Source organism: Rutilus rutilus (genome assembly GCF_951802725.1).
Source record: "Rutilus rutilus genome assembly, chromosome: 10".
NCBI lineage: Eukaryota > Metazoa > Chordata > Actinopteri > Cypriniformes > Leuciscidae > Rutilus > Rutilus rutilus.
In genome coordinates, this window is record NC_140215.1 from 36,260,427 (window position 1) to 36,276,723 (window position 16,297).

Here is a 16,297-nt window from a genome sequence, read left to right on the forward strand (position 1 = left end):
AATCCATCTACCCGTTTCAAACCATCTGAGACAACTAACAATCCAACTAACAATCCATCTACCAGTTTCACACAATCCGAGACAACTAACAATCCAATAACCGGTTTGACATCATTTGAGACAACTAACAACCCAACTACCAGTTTCACATCATCTGAGACAGCTAACAATCCAACTAACAATCCTTCTACCAGTTTCACACAATCCGAGACAACTAACAATCCAATAACTAGTTTGACATCATTTGAGACAACTAACAACCCAACTACCAGTTTCACATCATTTGAGACAGCTAACAATCCAACTAACAATCCTTCTACCAGTTTCAAACCATCTGTGATAACTAACAATCCAACTACCAGTTTCACATCATCTGAGAAAGCTAACAATGCAACTAACAATCCTTCTACCAGTTTCAAACCATCTGCGACAACTAACAATCCAACAACCAGTTTCACATCATCTGAGACAACTAACAATCCAACTAACAATCCATCTACCAGTTTCACACAATCCGAGACAACTAACAATCCAATAATCAGTTTGACATCATCTGAGACAGCCAACAATCCAACTAAGAATCCATCTACCAGTTTCACCTCATCTGAGACAGCTAACAATCCAACTAACAATCCTTCTACCAGTTTCAAACCATCTGCGACAACTAACAATCCAACAACCAGTTTCACATCATCTGAGACAACTAACAATCCAACCAACAATCCATCTACCAGTTTCACACAATCTCAGACAACTAACAATCCAACTACTAGTGTCACATCATCTGAGACAACTAACAATCCAACTACCAGTTTCACATCATCTGAGACAACTAACAATCCAACTACCAGTGTCACATCATCTGAGACAACTAACAATCCAACAACCAGTTTCACATCATCTGAGACAACTAACAATCCAACTAAGAATCCATCTACCAGTTTCACCTCATCTGAGACAACTAACGATCCAACTAACAATCCATCTAGCAGTTTCACACAATCTCAGACAGCTAACAATCCAACAAACAATCCATCTACCAGTTCCACACAATCTGAGACAACCAACAATCCATCTATGAGTTTCACACAATCTCAGACAACTAACAATCCAACTACTAGTGTCACATCATCTGAGACAACTAACAAACCAACTACCAGTTTCACATCATCTGAGACAGCTAACAATCCATCTACCAGTTTCACACAATCCGAGACAACTAACAGTCCAATAACCAGTTTGACATCATCTGAGACAACTAACAAACCAACTACCGGTTTCACATCATCTGAGACAACTAACAATCCAACTAACAATCCATCTACCAGTTTCACACAATCTGAGACAACTAACAAACCAACTACCAGTTTCACATCATCTGAGACAACTAACAAACCAACAACCAGTTTCACACCATCTGAGAGAACTAACAATCCATCTATGAGTTTCACAGAATCTCAGACAACTAACAATGCAACTACTAGTGGCACATCATCTGAGACAACTAACAATCCAACAACCAGTTTCACTTCATCTGAGACAACTAACAATCCAACTAGCAATTTCACACAATCTCAGACAACTAACAATCCAACTACTAGTGTCACATCATCTGAGACAACTAACAAACCAACTCCCAGTTTCACATCATCTGAGACAGCTAACAATCCAACTAACAATCCAACTAACAATCCATCTACCAGTTTCACACAATCTGAGACAACTAACAAACCAACTACCAGTTTCAAACCATCTGAGACAACTAACAATCCATCTACCAGTTTCACACAATCCGAGACAACTAACAATACAATAACCAGTTTGACATCATTTGAGACAGCTAACAATCCAACCAACAATCCATCTACCAGTTTCACACCATCTGAGACAGCTAACAATCCAACCAACAATCCATCTACCAGTTTCACACCATCTGAGAGAACTAACAATCCATCTATGAGTTTCACACAATCTCAGACAACTAACAATCCAACTACTAGTGTCACATCATCTGAGACAACTAACAATCCAACAGCCAGTTTCACAACATCTGAGACATCTAACAATCCAACAACCAGTTTCACACCATCTGAGACAGCTAACAAACCACTAACAAGTTTGACATCATTTGAGACAACTAACAATCCAGTAGCTAGTTTCACACCATTTAAGACAACTAACAATCCAACAACCAGTTTTACACCAACTGAGACAACTAACAATCCAACTACTAGTTTCACAACATCTGAGACAACTAACAATCCAACAACCAGTTTCACACCATCTGAGACAACTAACAATCCAACTACCAGTTTCACAACATCTGAGACATCTAACAATCCAACTAACAATCCAACTACCAGTTTCACATTATCTGCGACAACTAACAATCCAACTACCAGTTTCACACAATCTGAGACAACTAACAAACCAACAACCAGTTTCAAACCATCTGAGACAACTAACAATCCAACTACCAGTTTAACATCATCTGAGACAACTAACTACCCAACTACCAGTTTCACATCATCTGAGACAACTAATTACCCCACTACCAGTTTCACATCATCTGGGACAACTAACAATCCAACTAAAAATCCAACAACCAGTTTAACATATTCTGAGACCACTAACAATCCAACTACTAGTTTCACAACATCTGAGCCAACTAACAATCCAACAACCAGTTTCACACCATCTGAGACAACTAACTACCCAACTACCAGTTTCACATCATCTGCGACAATCAACAATCCAACTACCAGTTTCACACAATCTGAGACAACTAACAAACCAACAACCAGTTTCACATCATCTGAGACAACTAACAATCCAACTAAAAATCCAACAACCAGTTTAACATATTCTGAGACAACTAACAATCCAACAACCAGTTTCACATCATCTGAGAAAACTAACTACTCAACTACCAGTTTAACATCATCTGTGACAACTAACAATCCATCTACCAGTTTAACATCATCTGAGACAACTAACAATCCAACTACAGATGATCTAAAAGACAATAATGGATTTATAAATCCTTCAAAAGCATCGTAAGTGTGTGGTTACCAAGTGACTTTCAAAATTAAAACTCGTATCACAGAATACAGAGATATTTTTAAATTTTGCAGAGACGCCTTGGACAATCTGGAGTCTAAGATGGAAGAGATGGAAAACAACAATATAAGCAACACACACATTGTCATGGGGGATGTTATTGGTCTTCTTCACATACAAGACGAGAACACAGAAGCCAGAGACACATGTTTCTCTTCAGATCTAGACAGGATAAACGTAAGACTTGAGAAACAATAAAACATGGTATGATTCCTTATTTATTATGCTATTTTTTTCCACAGGTTACTGATTGTCAAAGTGGCCTGCAGACAGACATTCCCTGGTCTGTAAAGATTCCCAGCGAGGCCTTTAATAAATCACGACTGGAAAACCATGGACGCGCGTTACTTGGAGTTCTACGGTTCAAAAACATGGGAAAGGTACATTAAGGAATGTTTATGGGGCAGGTCACCCAATAAATTTCATATATTTAAAAATGTACATTAATCTTTTTCCATAATGACTCAAATCTCTTGACCTGGCTGGATATTAGGAAATTATGTCATAACCACTCCTGTTAAGATGCTTCTATTGTGTTTTTTATACTCTATACGATTCTAAATTCTACTTTTATGTTCCATTGAAAATGTAACAGCATAAGATACATTTATGTGTTAAAACTATTCTTTTAACAAATGTTTCTTGATCTATTGTATTCATCACACATTTATATTTGATTTGCTCTATTTCTTATTTAGGATAAAACTAAAAATTACACTGTTTTGAACAATGAGGTTTATGGAATAACAATGAAGGCCAATATCTTCAACCTTACCAACAACATAGAAATGTTCTTTACACAGAAAGATCTGGTAATAAAGGTTTTGTTGTGAAACTTTTTTTATATATATAATGACCAGACACTGTGAAAGCAAAATAAAAATGTTCTTACAGGTCGGTGAGGCATCCTGCAGTTCTTGGGATGGCAAAGGTACATTTATTTATGGATGTATTGATCAGTTTCCAACAGCAAACCTAATTTATTTGATATATTTCATTCCTCGCTCTCTTTTCTTTGAAGGAAATCTTACATGGACGACGTCCGGCTGTGAGACAGAAAAAATCAGCAATAACACCATAAAGTGCTCGTGTTCACATCTGACGTTCTTTGCAGTGCTGATGGTGAGAAGCTTCTCAGAGTTTCATTTAAAGACCCCATGAAATCAATATCAGAGTATTTTAGTCCACTATACACTGTTAGACTTTGCCGTAATTTTACAGTTACTTACCGCAAAAAAGCCCAGTAAAATACCATTTATATTATTTACGGTTAACTACTGTAATATGCACTGCATTATGGGTATTTGTATGAAATTTACAGTAACTTACTGTATATGGAATTTACAGTACTTTACTGTTTATGCAAAAGCAGTAGTGCTACTGTAAATGAAGAAGACAGATTTTTTTAAGTTTGAATATGCATATTGTATTTATGTTTTAGGCATATTAAAATATCATATGATAATGTTTTATATTTTTTCCCCCCATATTGTTCTGCAGATGAAAATCATGAATCTGCATTCTCATTTTTAAACTATGCAAACACTGGATGTTTAAAAGTTAAATAAAATAAATAAATAAATAAAAACACGTGGATGGAAGGATTTAAAATGAGTTCTTAGTGAGAGACCAGAGTAATTTTTGTATTAGCATTTTCTCCAATAACAAAAAATAAATAAATCAATAAATAAAATAATATTATATATATATATATATATATATATATATATATATATATATATATATATATATATATATATATATATATATATATATATACAGTAAATACTTATTTTCCTCACTGTTTCCTATCTGTATATACAGATAGCAAAGATTCTCTATTGGGTTTAGGTCTGGAGACTGGCTAGGCCACGCCAGAACCTTGATATGCTTCTTACAGAGCCACTCCTTGGTTATCCTGGCTGTGTGCTTCGGGTCATTGTCATGTCGGAAGACCCAGCCTCGACCCATCTTCAATGCTCTAACTGAGGGAAGGAGGTTGTTCCCCAAAATCTCGCAATACATGGCCCCGGTCATCCTCTCCTTAATACAGTGCAGTCGCCCTGTCCCATGTGCAGAAAAACACCCCCAAAGCATGATGCTACCACCCCCATGCTTCACAGTAGGGATGGTGTTCTTGGGATGGTACTCATCATTCTTCTTCCTCCAAACACGTTTAGTGGAATTATGACCAAAAAGTTCTATTTTGGTCTCATCTGACCACATGACTTTCTCCCATGACTCCTCTGGATCATCCAAATGGTCATTGGCAAACATAAGACGGGCCTTGACATGTGCTGGTTTAAGCAGGGGAACCTTCCGTGTCATGCATGATTTCAAACCATGACGTCTTAGTGTATTACCAACAGTAACCTTGGAAACGGTGGTCCCAGCTCTTTTCAGGTCATTGACCAGCTCCTCCCGTGTAGTTCTGGGCTGATTTCTCACCTTTCTTAGGATCATTGAGACCCCACAAGGTGAGACCTTGCATGGAGCCCCAGTCCGAGGGAGATTGACAGTCATGTTTAGCTTCTTCCATTTTCTAATGATTGCTCCAACAGTGGACCTTTTTTCACCAAGCTGCTTGGCAATTTCCCCGTAGCCCTTTCCAGCCTTGTGGAGGTGTACAATTGTGTCTCTAGTGTCTTTGGACAGCTCTTTGGTCTTGGCCATGTTAGTAGTTGGATTCTTACTGATTGTATGGGGTGGACAGGTGTCTTTATGCAGCTAACGACCTCAAACAGGTGCATCTAATTTAGGATAATAAATGGAGTGGAGGTGGACATTTTAAAGGCAGACTAACAGGTCTTTGAGGGTCAGAATTCTAGCTGATAGACAGGTGTTCAAATACTTATTTGCAGCTGTATCATACAAATAAATTGTTAAAAAAGCATATATTGTGATTTCTGGATTTTTTTTTTTTTTTTGATTATGTCTCTCACAGTGGACATGCACCTACGATGACAATTTCAGACCTCTCCATGATTTCTAAGTGGGAGAACTTGCAAAATAGCAGGGTGTTCAAATACTTATTTTCCTCACTGTATATATACACACAAAAATTCACAACTGGTTCCCATACAGGCAATATAAATTTATATAAATGTATTTTTATTTTATTTTAAATTAATATAAACTTTATATATATAAACTTTGCTTACACCTCACAAAATTTAAATTGTTGCAAAGCCCGCGCAACAACCTGGCAGAATGTAAGCTGAGGTTTGTGTGACGTCACGTGTCGTGTGCGCGCTCATAACGGACGTCCCTGCTGAGAGAGAGTGGATAGCTATCGCAAGACGCCAGCTGGGGTTTTTCTGAGGTAAGTACTTTTTACTGAACAAATTTATTTTATAAGTTACTTTTACAAAGTAAACCATTACCAATATCAATTAAATATAGCTAAATTTATGAAGAAAGTAAATAATAAAATCTAATAGGCTTTTAATAACAGCTCACAGGACAGTCTAATTATCCTCGAAACTGCCGCTTTAATATCCCATTAAATGCCATAGAATTGACTGACTGCGTTTTCCAGTAGATGGACCCAATCTAATATTTACACAAACAAAGGTTTTCTGTCTTTTTTACAACCAGTTATGGCATATTTTACTCGTCAGTTAAATGTGTGGCGTTTTGAAGTAAGTTAGGCCTAGCGCGTTTTCTCAAAGGCACTCTCTCACGCTCTCTCTGCCCCAGGCCCGGTTCTATGGGGGTGCTATGCACCCTCAAACGCAAGCAAGAGCAGCCTCGATTGATACTGTTATAATATATTGGCGAAACAGATTTGAAAAAACTGTCATCTGATTGTGTAATTGATCAATCTAGCAGTCATCCTAGATCTGTCATTTATCATGTTCATAACATATAGGCTAGTCATTTGCCAATAATCATTGCTGAAAAATAATGTTTCTTCTATTTCTCTTTTCCCTGTGTCAACAGGAGCTAACTACAGCTCTTTTAAGAGCCTCAGCACTGAGCATCTTTGGCTTTGTAAGTATGTTTTGACTAACTATCAGATGCATTATGTGATTAACATTTTTTTTAGGAGCACTTGTGTGAATCAAGAAACATTTCTGATTATTTTCAGTTTTCACTTTATATCAGGATTCTTTGAATAGAAAGTTCAAATCAACAGCATTTATCTGAAATAGAAAGCACTACTGTTCAGTCAGTATTTTTATTTTTTATTTTTTTTGAATGAAATTAATACTTTAATTCGGCAAGGATGCATTAAATTGACCTAAAGTGAGAGTAAAAACATTTGTAATGTTACAAAAGCTTTCTATTTCAGATTTAAGTTTGAAGGGCCATAAAGTTACTCAGTGTACTTTTAACGTAATTGTACAATTCCCTAACAAAGGATGTGCAATAAAGCTATACTATTTAAACTAACTCGACTGGTAATAACTGCTGTTGCACAAGTTGATTCCTCGTCTGTCCATGAACAAATTTAGATTAAATAAACTCATGACCATTTCTCACACATTTTCTGTTTTTTTTTTTTGTTTTTTTTCTTAGGCGTGCCGCAAGAACACCACGGACACAGTGTAATCACCATGGGAAAATCTCAGAGTAAAACTGGGAGATATGAAAAATTTGATACACCGGTGTATTGCCAGATGAGAAGTTTATCTATGTTTATCTAAGTTTATCTCTTTTAATTCATTTTATAACTGTACTGTACATCTTTTTAAATTGTTTTTATAACTGTTTTAAAGTGCCCCTATTATGCGATTTACTACAACACTTACCTACAACAGGTTTACGTGCATCAAAGGTAAAAAAAAAACTGTTGAATTTTCTCATAATATACATTTGCACATCACCACATTTTTCAAAGATTCTTAAACGGCTCATCAGATGAATCAATCTCTCTAAATCCCTCCTTTCCACATGCTACTGGCCAGACAGCTCAGTCTGTTGTGATTGCTTTACTGCATACAGCGCGTGTGTCTTAAACAAAAACACCCATTGCCATAACAACATCAGCTGTCCTGAGGCTTCCTACACCGTAAATTAAACAGTAACGAACAATGACGTCGATTTTACCATATCAATCCGAACGTGAGTCCAATAATGAAACACTGGAAGAACTAGTTATTCAACCCGAACCTCCATCACAAGGACGACTCAAGCAGGACGTTTCTCAGTGATACACTGCATTAATAGACACAGTTATAGATAATCGTGGCCCACAAACTGATTAGCATAGGTATTTAAGTAAGACAGTGATAACGTGAGTTAGCCAGTTAACAGGAGACCTATACAATATAAAACTCAAAACTACTCCATCTTCCAAGAGCAAGCGGTTTGCGAATCCTGCATTGAACTCCGAGATTTGAGAAGCTGTCGTCAGTGAAATAAAGGGAACACAGCAAAAGTTTAGGATTATACTGCTATGATATCAAGGTAAAGATGAACTTTAACCACTGATTCTTCACATGCTCGTCCTTGGGCAGGGAAAATACAACTGGCTTTACCGTCACATTGTAGAGCACAGCGCCTTCTCAACATGATGCTATCCAGCATCCACAGGGATCAGCTGTAGTGTTTGAGGGGTTTCAAGTTTTCCCTGGTGTCGGCAATATGCTAATGTTTCGTCTTAACATCACAACTAAATGGCTTATGACTCGTTTGAAAAACGATTAGGCCTCAGAGGCCTCGTTTACACTGCAGGTCTTGATGCCCAATTCTGATTTGTTGGCTATATTTGATTTTTTTTTTTTTTTTATCGTCCGTTTACATGTACTTTCAATTGTGACCCATATCCGCTTCATGTGTTTACACTTGCCATACTATCTGAAACATTGCGCATAATAGGGTTAAATTATCTTACACAGATGGACGAACTCGAAATATGCTTAATGCTATCTCTGCGATATATGCGAAGTTCGCCAAACATCACCATGATTATGAGGCCGAGGAGGACGAAAAGTGCCATCATTGCAGCCTGTGCATATGCTTCAGTTATTGTGTGCGAGAGAGATCAGGACTGGTGGGAGCATATTGTGGCGGGCTTTAACGAGGAGCAGTGGGTCCGAAATTTTAGGATGAGCAAGCCAACCTTTGATATGTTGTGTCAACGTTTGTCCACATTCCTCTTCTACGACGACACAACGTTTCGACAGGCCATCCGTCCCTTTGCAGCCGTGCATCGGGGTTTCCCTCATCATTAAACCACGGAGAAGTTGCCTAATGCCTCAGAAAATCCGATGAGCCTGTTTACATGACAGTCGCATTGGCACATATCCGATTTATATCTGATTTATTTCCACATATGAATGAGGCCTTAAACCGATCTCGAAATATCTGAATGCATGTGTTTTTTTTTCTCCTGTTTACACTATCATAGAACACTTCCGATCTGTGTCACATATGAGCAAAAAATCTGAATTGGGTTACATTTCACTTGTAAACGAGGCCTTAGAGCTGTTACACACTACATGAAAGGTCATTTTCAAAAATCCATAATAGGGGCACTTTAATTTTCCTTGCTTTTATTTTGTGATTATTCTAATTCCTTACTGTGTAAAGCACTTTTAATTGCCAAAGTGTATGAGGTGCTATATAAATAAAACTGCCTTGCCTAATGTTGCATCACAATAAATAAATAAAATGGATGTAATTGATTGTGAGAGTGAATAAAGAATATGCTGATGTACATGGACTCAAGTCGCTTTTTTGGAATTGATTAAATTCAATAGCATTCATGTAAAATATAAATAATAAAATAGTGTAAAATGGGCATAATACTGTAAAATGAAATTGCGGTATGGACATCTTACTGTAAAATTAAATTGCGGTAAGGGCATCATACTGTAAAATTAAATTGCGGTAAGGGCATCTTACTGTAAAATTAAATTGCGGTAAGGGCATCATACCGTAAAACACATTTACAGGTAAGCTACTGTAAAGGGGAACTTACAGTAACTTACTGGCAATAGTGCTGCCAATAAGTTACCGCAAAAATACGATAAAATGTCTAACAGTATATGCTAGTGAGCTTGTACAAGTTCAATAAAGAAACTTAACAGATAAATGCATTTAAAATGTAAAGATCTGATTCTTGCTTACAAGCAACAATAGGTTTTTAAAAATCAATCATCTGTGCGTTTCTGTTGTTTTCTCAGATCTCTCCTCCAGATGTAAATGCAAACATCACAGCGCAATATGTGGAATCACTGAGCTTCATCTCTTCTATCGGCTGCGGCATCTCCATGTTTTTTCTGTCCGTCGCTCTGTTCATGCATTTCCTATTACGGTAGAGTCTCTTAAATATAACATATAGTTACTTTAAGTTCTTTGACCATTCGCTTTTGCTCCTCTTTTGGATTAAAGTGTCTGCTAAATGCATAAATGCATGTTAGAAATACAGATTGTTTTTATATTTGAACAGGAAAGCCAGATCAAACCAGGCCACGAAGATCTTGATGAACATGTTTGTGGCTTTGTGTCTCCTGAATTTATCCTTTTTGTCAAATGAGAGCGTCGCCAACACAGAAGACAAGGCTGCGTGTGTCTTCATAGCGCTGCTCATGCATTACTCCATGCTGACTACATTCACCTGGTTCTTCGTTCAAGCTCTTCATATGTACTTATGGCTCATCAGACAGAACGTCACCATCACAAACTACATGAGGAAGATCACCGTGTTCGGCTGGAGTGAGTTATATGGAGAAACCATCTGTTATAGTGTTCACTTAAGAAAATATATTGTGCACGATACATACTAACTACTGTCATGATACTTTTATGGTGTTTTTGTCCTTTTCTTGAGCCGTTCAAGAATAGCATCTGAGCACTCAACAAAATAATTTACTCCATCAGTGTTATTTTAGGATTTTATTTATTTTTTTATTACTATTTTTTAGTTACCTATAATAACCCTGGTCTCCGTGTGCTTTCAGCGTTTCCGGCTCCAATAGTCGTAGCTGTTGTTTCATTAGGAGGATATAAAGAAGTGATTATAAACGCAACATCTGGAAAAACCACACGAATGTAAGTTGTTCTGATGTCACAAATGCATGAAATAATAATGAAGCTTTTAACATGTCGACATTGTCTCTTTTCTTCTAATTATAGGTGCTGGATTACAGATCCTTTCATTCACTACAAAGTAAACATTGGCTACTACGCTTTAGTCTTCATCTTCACGACTGGAATCTTTATCATGATCGTCACTAAGATTGTCCAAGCCCGACACATAAAAGCGGCTGATGGCAAGAGAAAGATGTTCAGAAAGCAGCTCATGATGGTGTTGAGTTTGTTCCTGCTCTTCGGCCTGACGTGGGCTGTGGCGTTCTTCAGTTATGGACCGATGCTCATTCCCTCATATTACATCTTCACTGTGTTGAACTCGTTTCAGGGTGAGAAACAATCACATGCATCTTTACATTTGGTTTAGTAGAATGCTTCTATTTATCCGTACATAATTGTTTATTTTATATATAATTATTATTTTATTATATTGATATTTTATTCTTTTTAAAATATTATTTATTAATTAATTTATTCATTCATTTTATTTTATTCTTTTTATTGATTATTAGGGTTTATAATTGCAGTGATTGTAACAATCAATTTGACCAAAAGCATTTGGCCCAAAGTTTATTTTTGGTTAGATTAAAAAAAATATATGCAAATGACTTTAAAGGTACTGTATGTAAGTTTCTGACTGTACTAAAGCATAAAAATACCATAATATGTTTGGAGATATTTAAGAAACATGAGTTCACATCAGTCCACATACTTGTTTCTCTGAAAAAAAAATGCTATATATTTAATTATTCTCCTTTGAAAATATGCGTTCCGTGTCGGAATGTCTGTCTTTGTTGTGGACTGTGTGACTCCGCCCACAGCCAGTTTACCCAATCATATTTTGGCACCCTGGGTTGCCAGTTGGTGGAAAACAACGCGTATTTCAGTCATGAAAGCCGGCAAACTAAAGGGGTCCGAAATCAAACCTTCTACCTGTCCTAAAAAGCCAAGGCACCATCTAAAAAGCTGTATGATCAAAAGTATACTAAAGCCGTATAAATATTGGAGATGCGCTTGAGAGAGGGTGACAGCTTAAAATCCAGAAAGGTTTCCAAATGAATGCTGAGTTGGCTAATTTTCTCCTGTGTATATTATTATACAAATATTATTGCATGAACTACATATTGGCACATTCTCTGAACTATTTGCACAGGCTACTTAGAAGTACTCTGCAAAATCAGCTCTATCTTGCTATTAAATCAGCCTTTTGTTTTGCAGAAATAAATGCAATAAAACTTTTTATACCAGATTTCATTTATAATTTCATATGAAAATATTGCCTACAAAAAATATATTACTTTATGATTATTTTTAGTTTTTTATAATGTTGAAAATGTAATCAGATCATGGGGACAACCTTGAAAAGAATATATTGTATTGTGTATTTTTTTGCAAAACATTTGTCTTTCTCTGGCTTGAATAAAGTTATGCTTCATATAGAGAGATAATAATATAAGCCTAGATCACGCTTTCTCTTTCCATTTGTTCTGTTTTTTGTTTTGTGATCAGATTCGGTCTTAAACTGAACTCGACGCGTATTGTGTGCGATACCAGACGAGAAGAGCAGCACCACGCCATGTCTTCGAACACATTGTTTTCTATGAGTGTACACATACCGGCGGCGCCACTCAGCGTCTGTCCGCGCCGTCCAGCTACTGTTCAAAATCCTGCTGCGCCATTTTAAATAAAGTAGCCTATGCTTTTTATAGAGAGTTATAATATAGACCCTCTCCAATATTTTGAATTTGGACCGCAATACCCAGTTCCCCCACTAGCTGTCAATATTGCATACTGCACCTTTAATGATATATTGAATGTAGTTAAATGAGATAAAACATGTTTTTCTTACTAGTTTTATGTTTGTATGTTTTTTCAGGGTTTTTCCTCTTCCTGTATTACTACCACATTCATAATGATGTTGCGGGAAATTTCTCTGATGATCCAGAAAGCTCCAGCTCCACCACAACCATCGTTTAATCCAGAATTAATGTTGTGGAAAATGTTTAAAATTAGAATAATTAAGGTTTAAGTCTTTGTCTCTTAGACTTTCTTAGACTGATTTCTTTAACTGGGCTGCTGTTTAAGGGGAAACTGTATTGTAACCAAAATAATCACATTTTAATCAAATTTTCACCAAAGACAAATGTCACTTGAATAAGTGAGAAATGTTTAAAATGATGTATGTACATTAAATTATGACCCTAAAAAGGGCAAACTTTACTGAAATCACTCAAAATAAAAGACAAATATCTGTGGTGATCGTTACTGAAACCATCTGTTATTGTGGGAGGATTGAATTTTGCTGAATATTAGTGAATAGTTAGAAAACAAATTTATATCTTCAGGATGAAACTAAAGTCACATGCCTGTGGAGTCAGATATTTTCCTTGATCACACACTCAGATGTGGAACATATTTGGTTATGGAAAATGCAAGACACTGAAAATAGAGAAATTCAGCTAAAACCCAAAAATTCATGCATGTCTGCAAATAAACCATAAGCTAGTGTTTCGGTGGCTCTGAGCTGCGGATCATAATCATACGGCTTCATATGTGAACGGATGAAAACTCTCTCTTCTCTTGGACTGTGGACTTTACATCTCAAGAATGTAATAAGAAAATGCTTTAAGATTTATAACTTGTAGGCTATCTGTTGAAAAGAAAACTGAACTCGTGTCTCTCTGAGGCTGTTTTGGGGAATTATGTCTCGACAAAAGCAGAATTTGCTGTGGCTGATGATCGTCTGTTGTGCTTCACGCCAGATAAGTATGTTGCTTTAAAAATTTAAAATGTAAACATCATTACATAGTGGCCTTATATATTGTATTTGTGCAGCCAGCTCAGAAAAGACCCAAAACTCCAAGTCTGTGTGACATCAACAAATCCAGGTAGACTGTGTAAATATTACATATTTATTTGTTACAATCACTTTACATCGGTTGCGTTTTTTCATTCCACTGCTCTTTGTCTCTTTAAGCTAAACAGCTAAACTACCCACCTTATTTTTCACGTAAGATTTGCGTCATCTGCTTCCATTTTTATTAGCTGTACAAAAACAGCCTGTTAAGCTGCTTAATTCTGCAAACTGGTATTTGTTATCATATTATATTAGGTACAGTATCTGTTATTGGAGGTACACCAGAGCTCATCGAACAGTATATAAAGTAGAACAATTGCATACATACACAAATACATTTACTTTCCACAATCATATTCATATTCACAATCTGAGAGAGGTGTACATCGCAAAATGGACTACTAGCACAACGACTTCCACGTTTTACTTATTACAGCTCAGGCATTTCCGGTTTTAAAAGGGACCCATATACGATATCTGCATTTACACTGTACTTGGTGAAACAACCGTTAGAAATGTTCATTTCGTTTTTTTTTCCTAACCGACGCCCGTCATTAACCAGTAACCGGCAAGATGTTATATTAGAATTGAATTATGTTTTGTTAAATTAGAATTAAAATAAATTAGAATGCATAACAATCTCCACAACTTCAAAACATCCAAACCTTTTTAGTGTGTGCCAGCCGCCCGTGCCTGTCAGATCTGTCCTGTCCCCAGCACTGCAGATTCTGGACGCTTCCCTCATCAGACACACTTGCAGTCTCTACTAATGAGCTGATGAGTTGAATCATGTGTGTTTGATGAGGGAGATCAGTGCTGGGTGTTACCAGGACAGGTTTGAGAAGCACTGGCTTAATGTACATTTATTTCTTGATCATATACCAAATAAATAGAAAAGTGAATACAAATCGTCTTGGTTACATATTAGTTCCCTGAAGAGGGAATGAGACACCACGTCGAAACGCTATGGGAACGCCCCTACGTGATTGCGTCATGAAGCACATATGGAATCAGTCCAATGGCTTGACGGAACGTCATAGGCGGGTGACGTCATCGACCAGGAAACTTTAAAGTACACCTGTATCAACAATGTAAGCTTCTGATAGGCCAGTGTTTCCCACACATAGACTAATTCGTGGCAGTGCGCCACAGAATCAACACCGGCTGCCACAAATTGCGTTTCGTTATATATATATTTTTTTTCACGCTATTTAAAACACGCAGCGTATTCGTTCAGCTACATATCCTTTCTCTGCTCTCCCGCCGTCTCTCTGTCACTCACGCGTCTCTCTCTCAAACGCCTCGTCAGTTTGGGGAAGTGCGTGAGCAGTCTGCGGAGACTCGCGCTGCGGAGCCAGGCGAAAATATGAACAAGGCTTCACACACACACACATACACGCACAGCCCCTCCCCTCCGTGCACACCGCGTGCGTCTGTCTCCATGAAAACAAGATCATCCCTGGAAGCGTGGCCTATTTGGTCAGGGTTTTTCCAGCATTGAAATTTTTCTAAGCGAATTTTTGTCTCGCCAAAGCCTTATTTGATCGGTGAGTGATGTAGATCATTGCTGCGCTTGCGATAGGGCGCATGTTACTGAAAGAACGAGCAGCGAGAGAGAGAGCCCCGGTCGCGCGCACGCATTCTCAACGTCTTCAAACTGTCTTGCTCTCTCCCGCTCCCTCGCGCATATTAATTAAAATCAATTGAGAATTGACACGATGGTAAAAGATTGGAAGACCGAAGTTTCACGTGGAGCATTCGGGTATTTTTTTCCTGAATTCCCGCTGGGTGTGAATTGTGCTTAAAAAAAAAAAAAAAGAAAAACGTTTTTACGTTGCCTTATTCAGCTGACATAAAAAACACTTTCAATAAACAAAACAAAACAAAAACCTATCCAGTGATGAAATGTTTTGTGTTGACACAAATCTTGTGTGATGTCCTAACTGCTGGGATAATCACACAACGCGTACAAGTCCACAAATGACACGTCCAATTCACAAACTAATGACTCCTTTGAACCAATTCCATTTAATGAATGGTTAAAACAACTGATCTGTCCAACACTGAATCAGTGTATAACAAATCGGTAACACTTTACAATAAGGTTTCATTTATTAAACTCTAGTTAACTACATTAGTTAACATTAACTATTAATAAACTGCACTTATACAGCATTTATTCATCTTTATTAAAGTTAATTTCACCTTTTACTAGTAGCATACATTATTTAAATCAAAAGTTGTATTTGTTAAAATTAGTTAGCCTAATGCACTGTGTGA

At 37.1% G+C, this 16,297-nt stretch overlaps 1 protein-coding gene across 1 annotated transcript; it reads left to right on the forward strand.

Moving 5' to 3' along the window:
* Positions 1–1,967: 1,967 nt before the first annotated feature.
* LOC311298689 (adhesion G-protein coupled receptor G2-like) lies at positions 1,968–13,427 on the forward strand. The gene is made up of 11 exons (XM_084421823.1): positions 1,968–3,056; positions 3,135–3,297; positions 3,363–3,500; positions 3,819–3,932; positions 4,015–4,051; positions 4,142–4,242; positions 10,254–10,384; positions 10,520–10,785; positions 11,031–11,121; positions 11,206–11,489; positions 13,037–13,427. Exons 2-11 carry the CDS (start codon positions 3,163–3,165, stop codon positions 13,135–13,137), a joined length of 1,398 nt encoding a protein of 465 aa, XP_084277949.1. The 5' UTR covers positions 1,968–3,056; positions 3,135–3,162; the 3' UTR covers positions 13,138–13,427.
* The last annotated feature ends 2,870 nt before the right edge of the window (positions 13,428–16,297 follow it).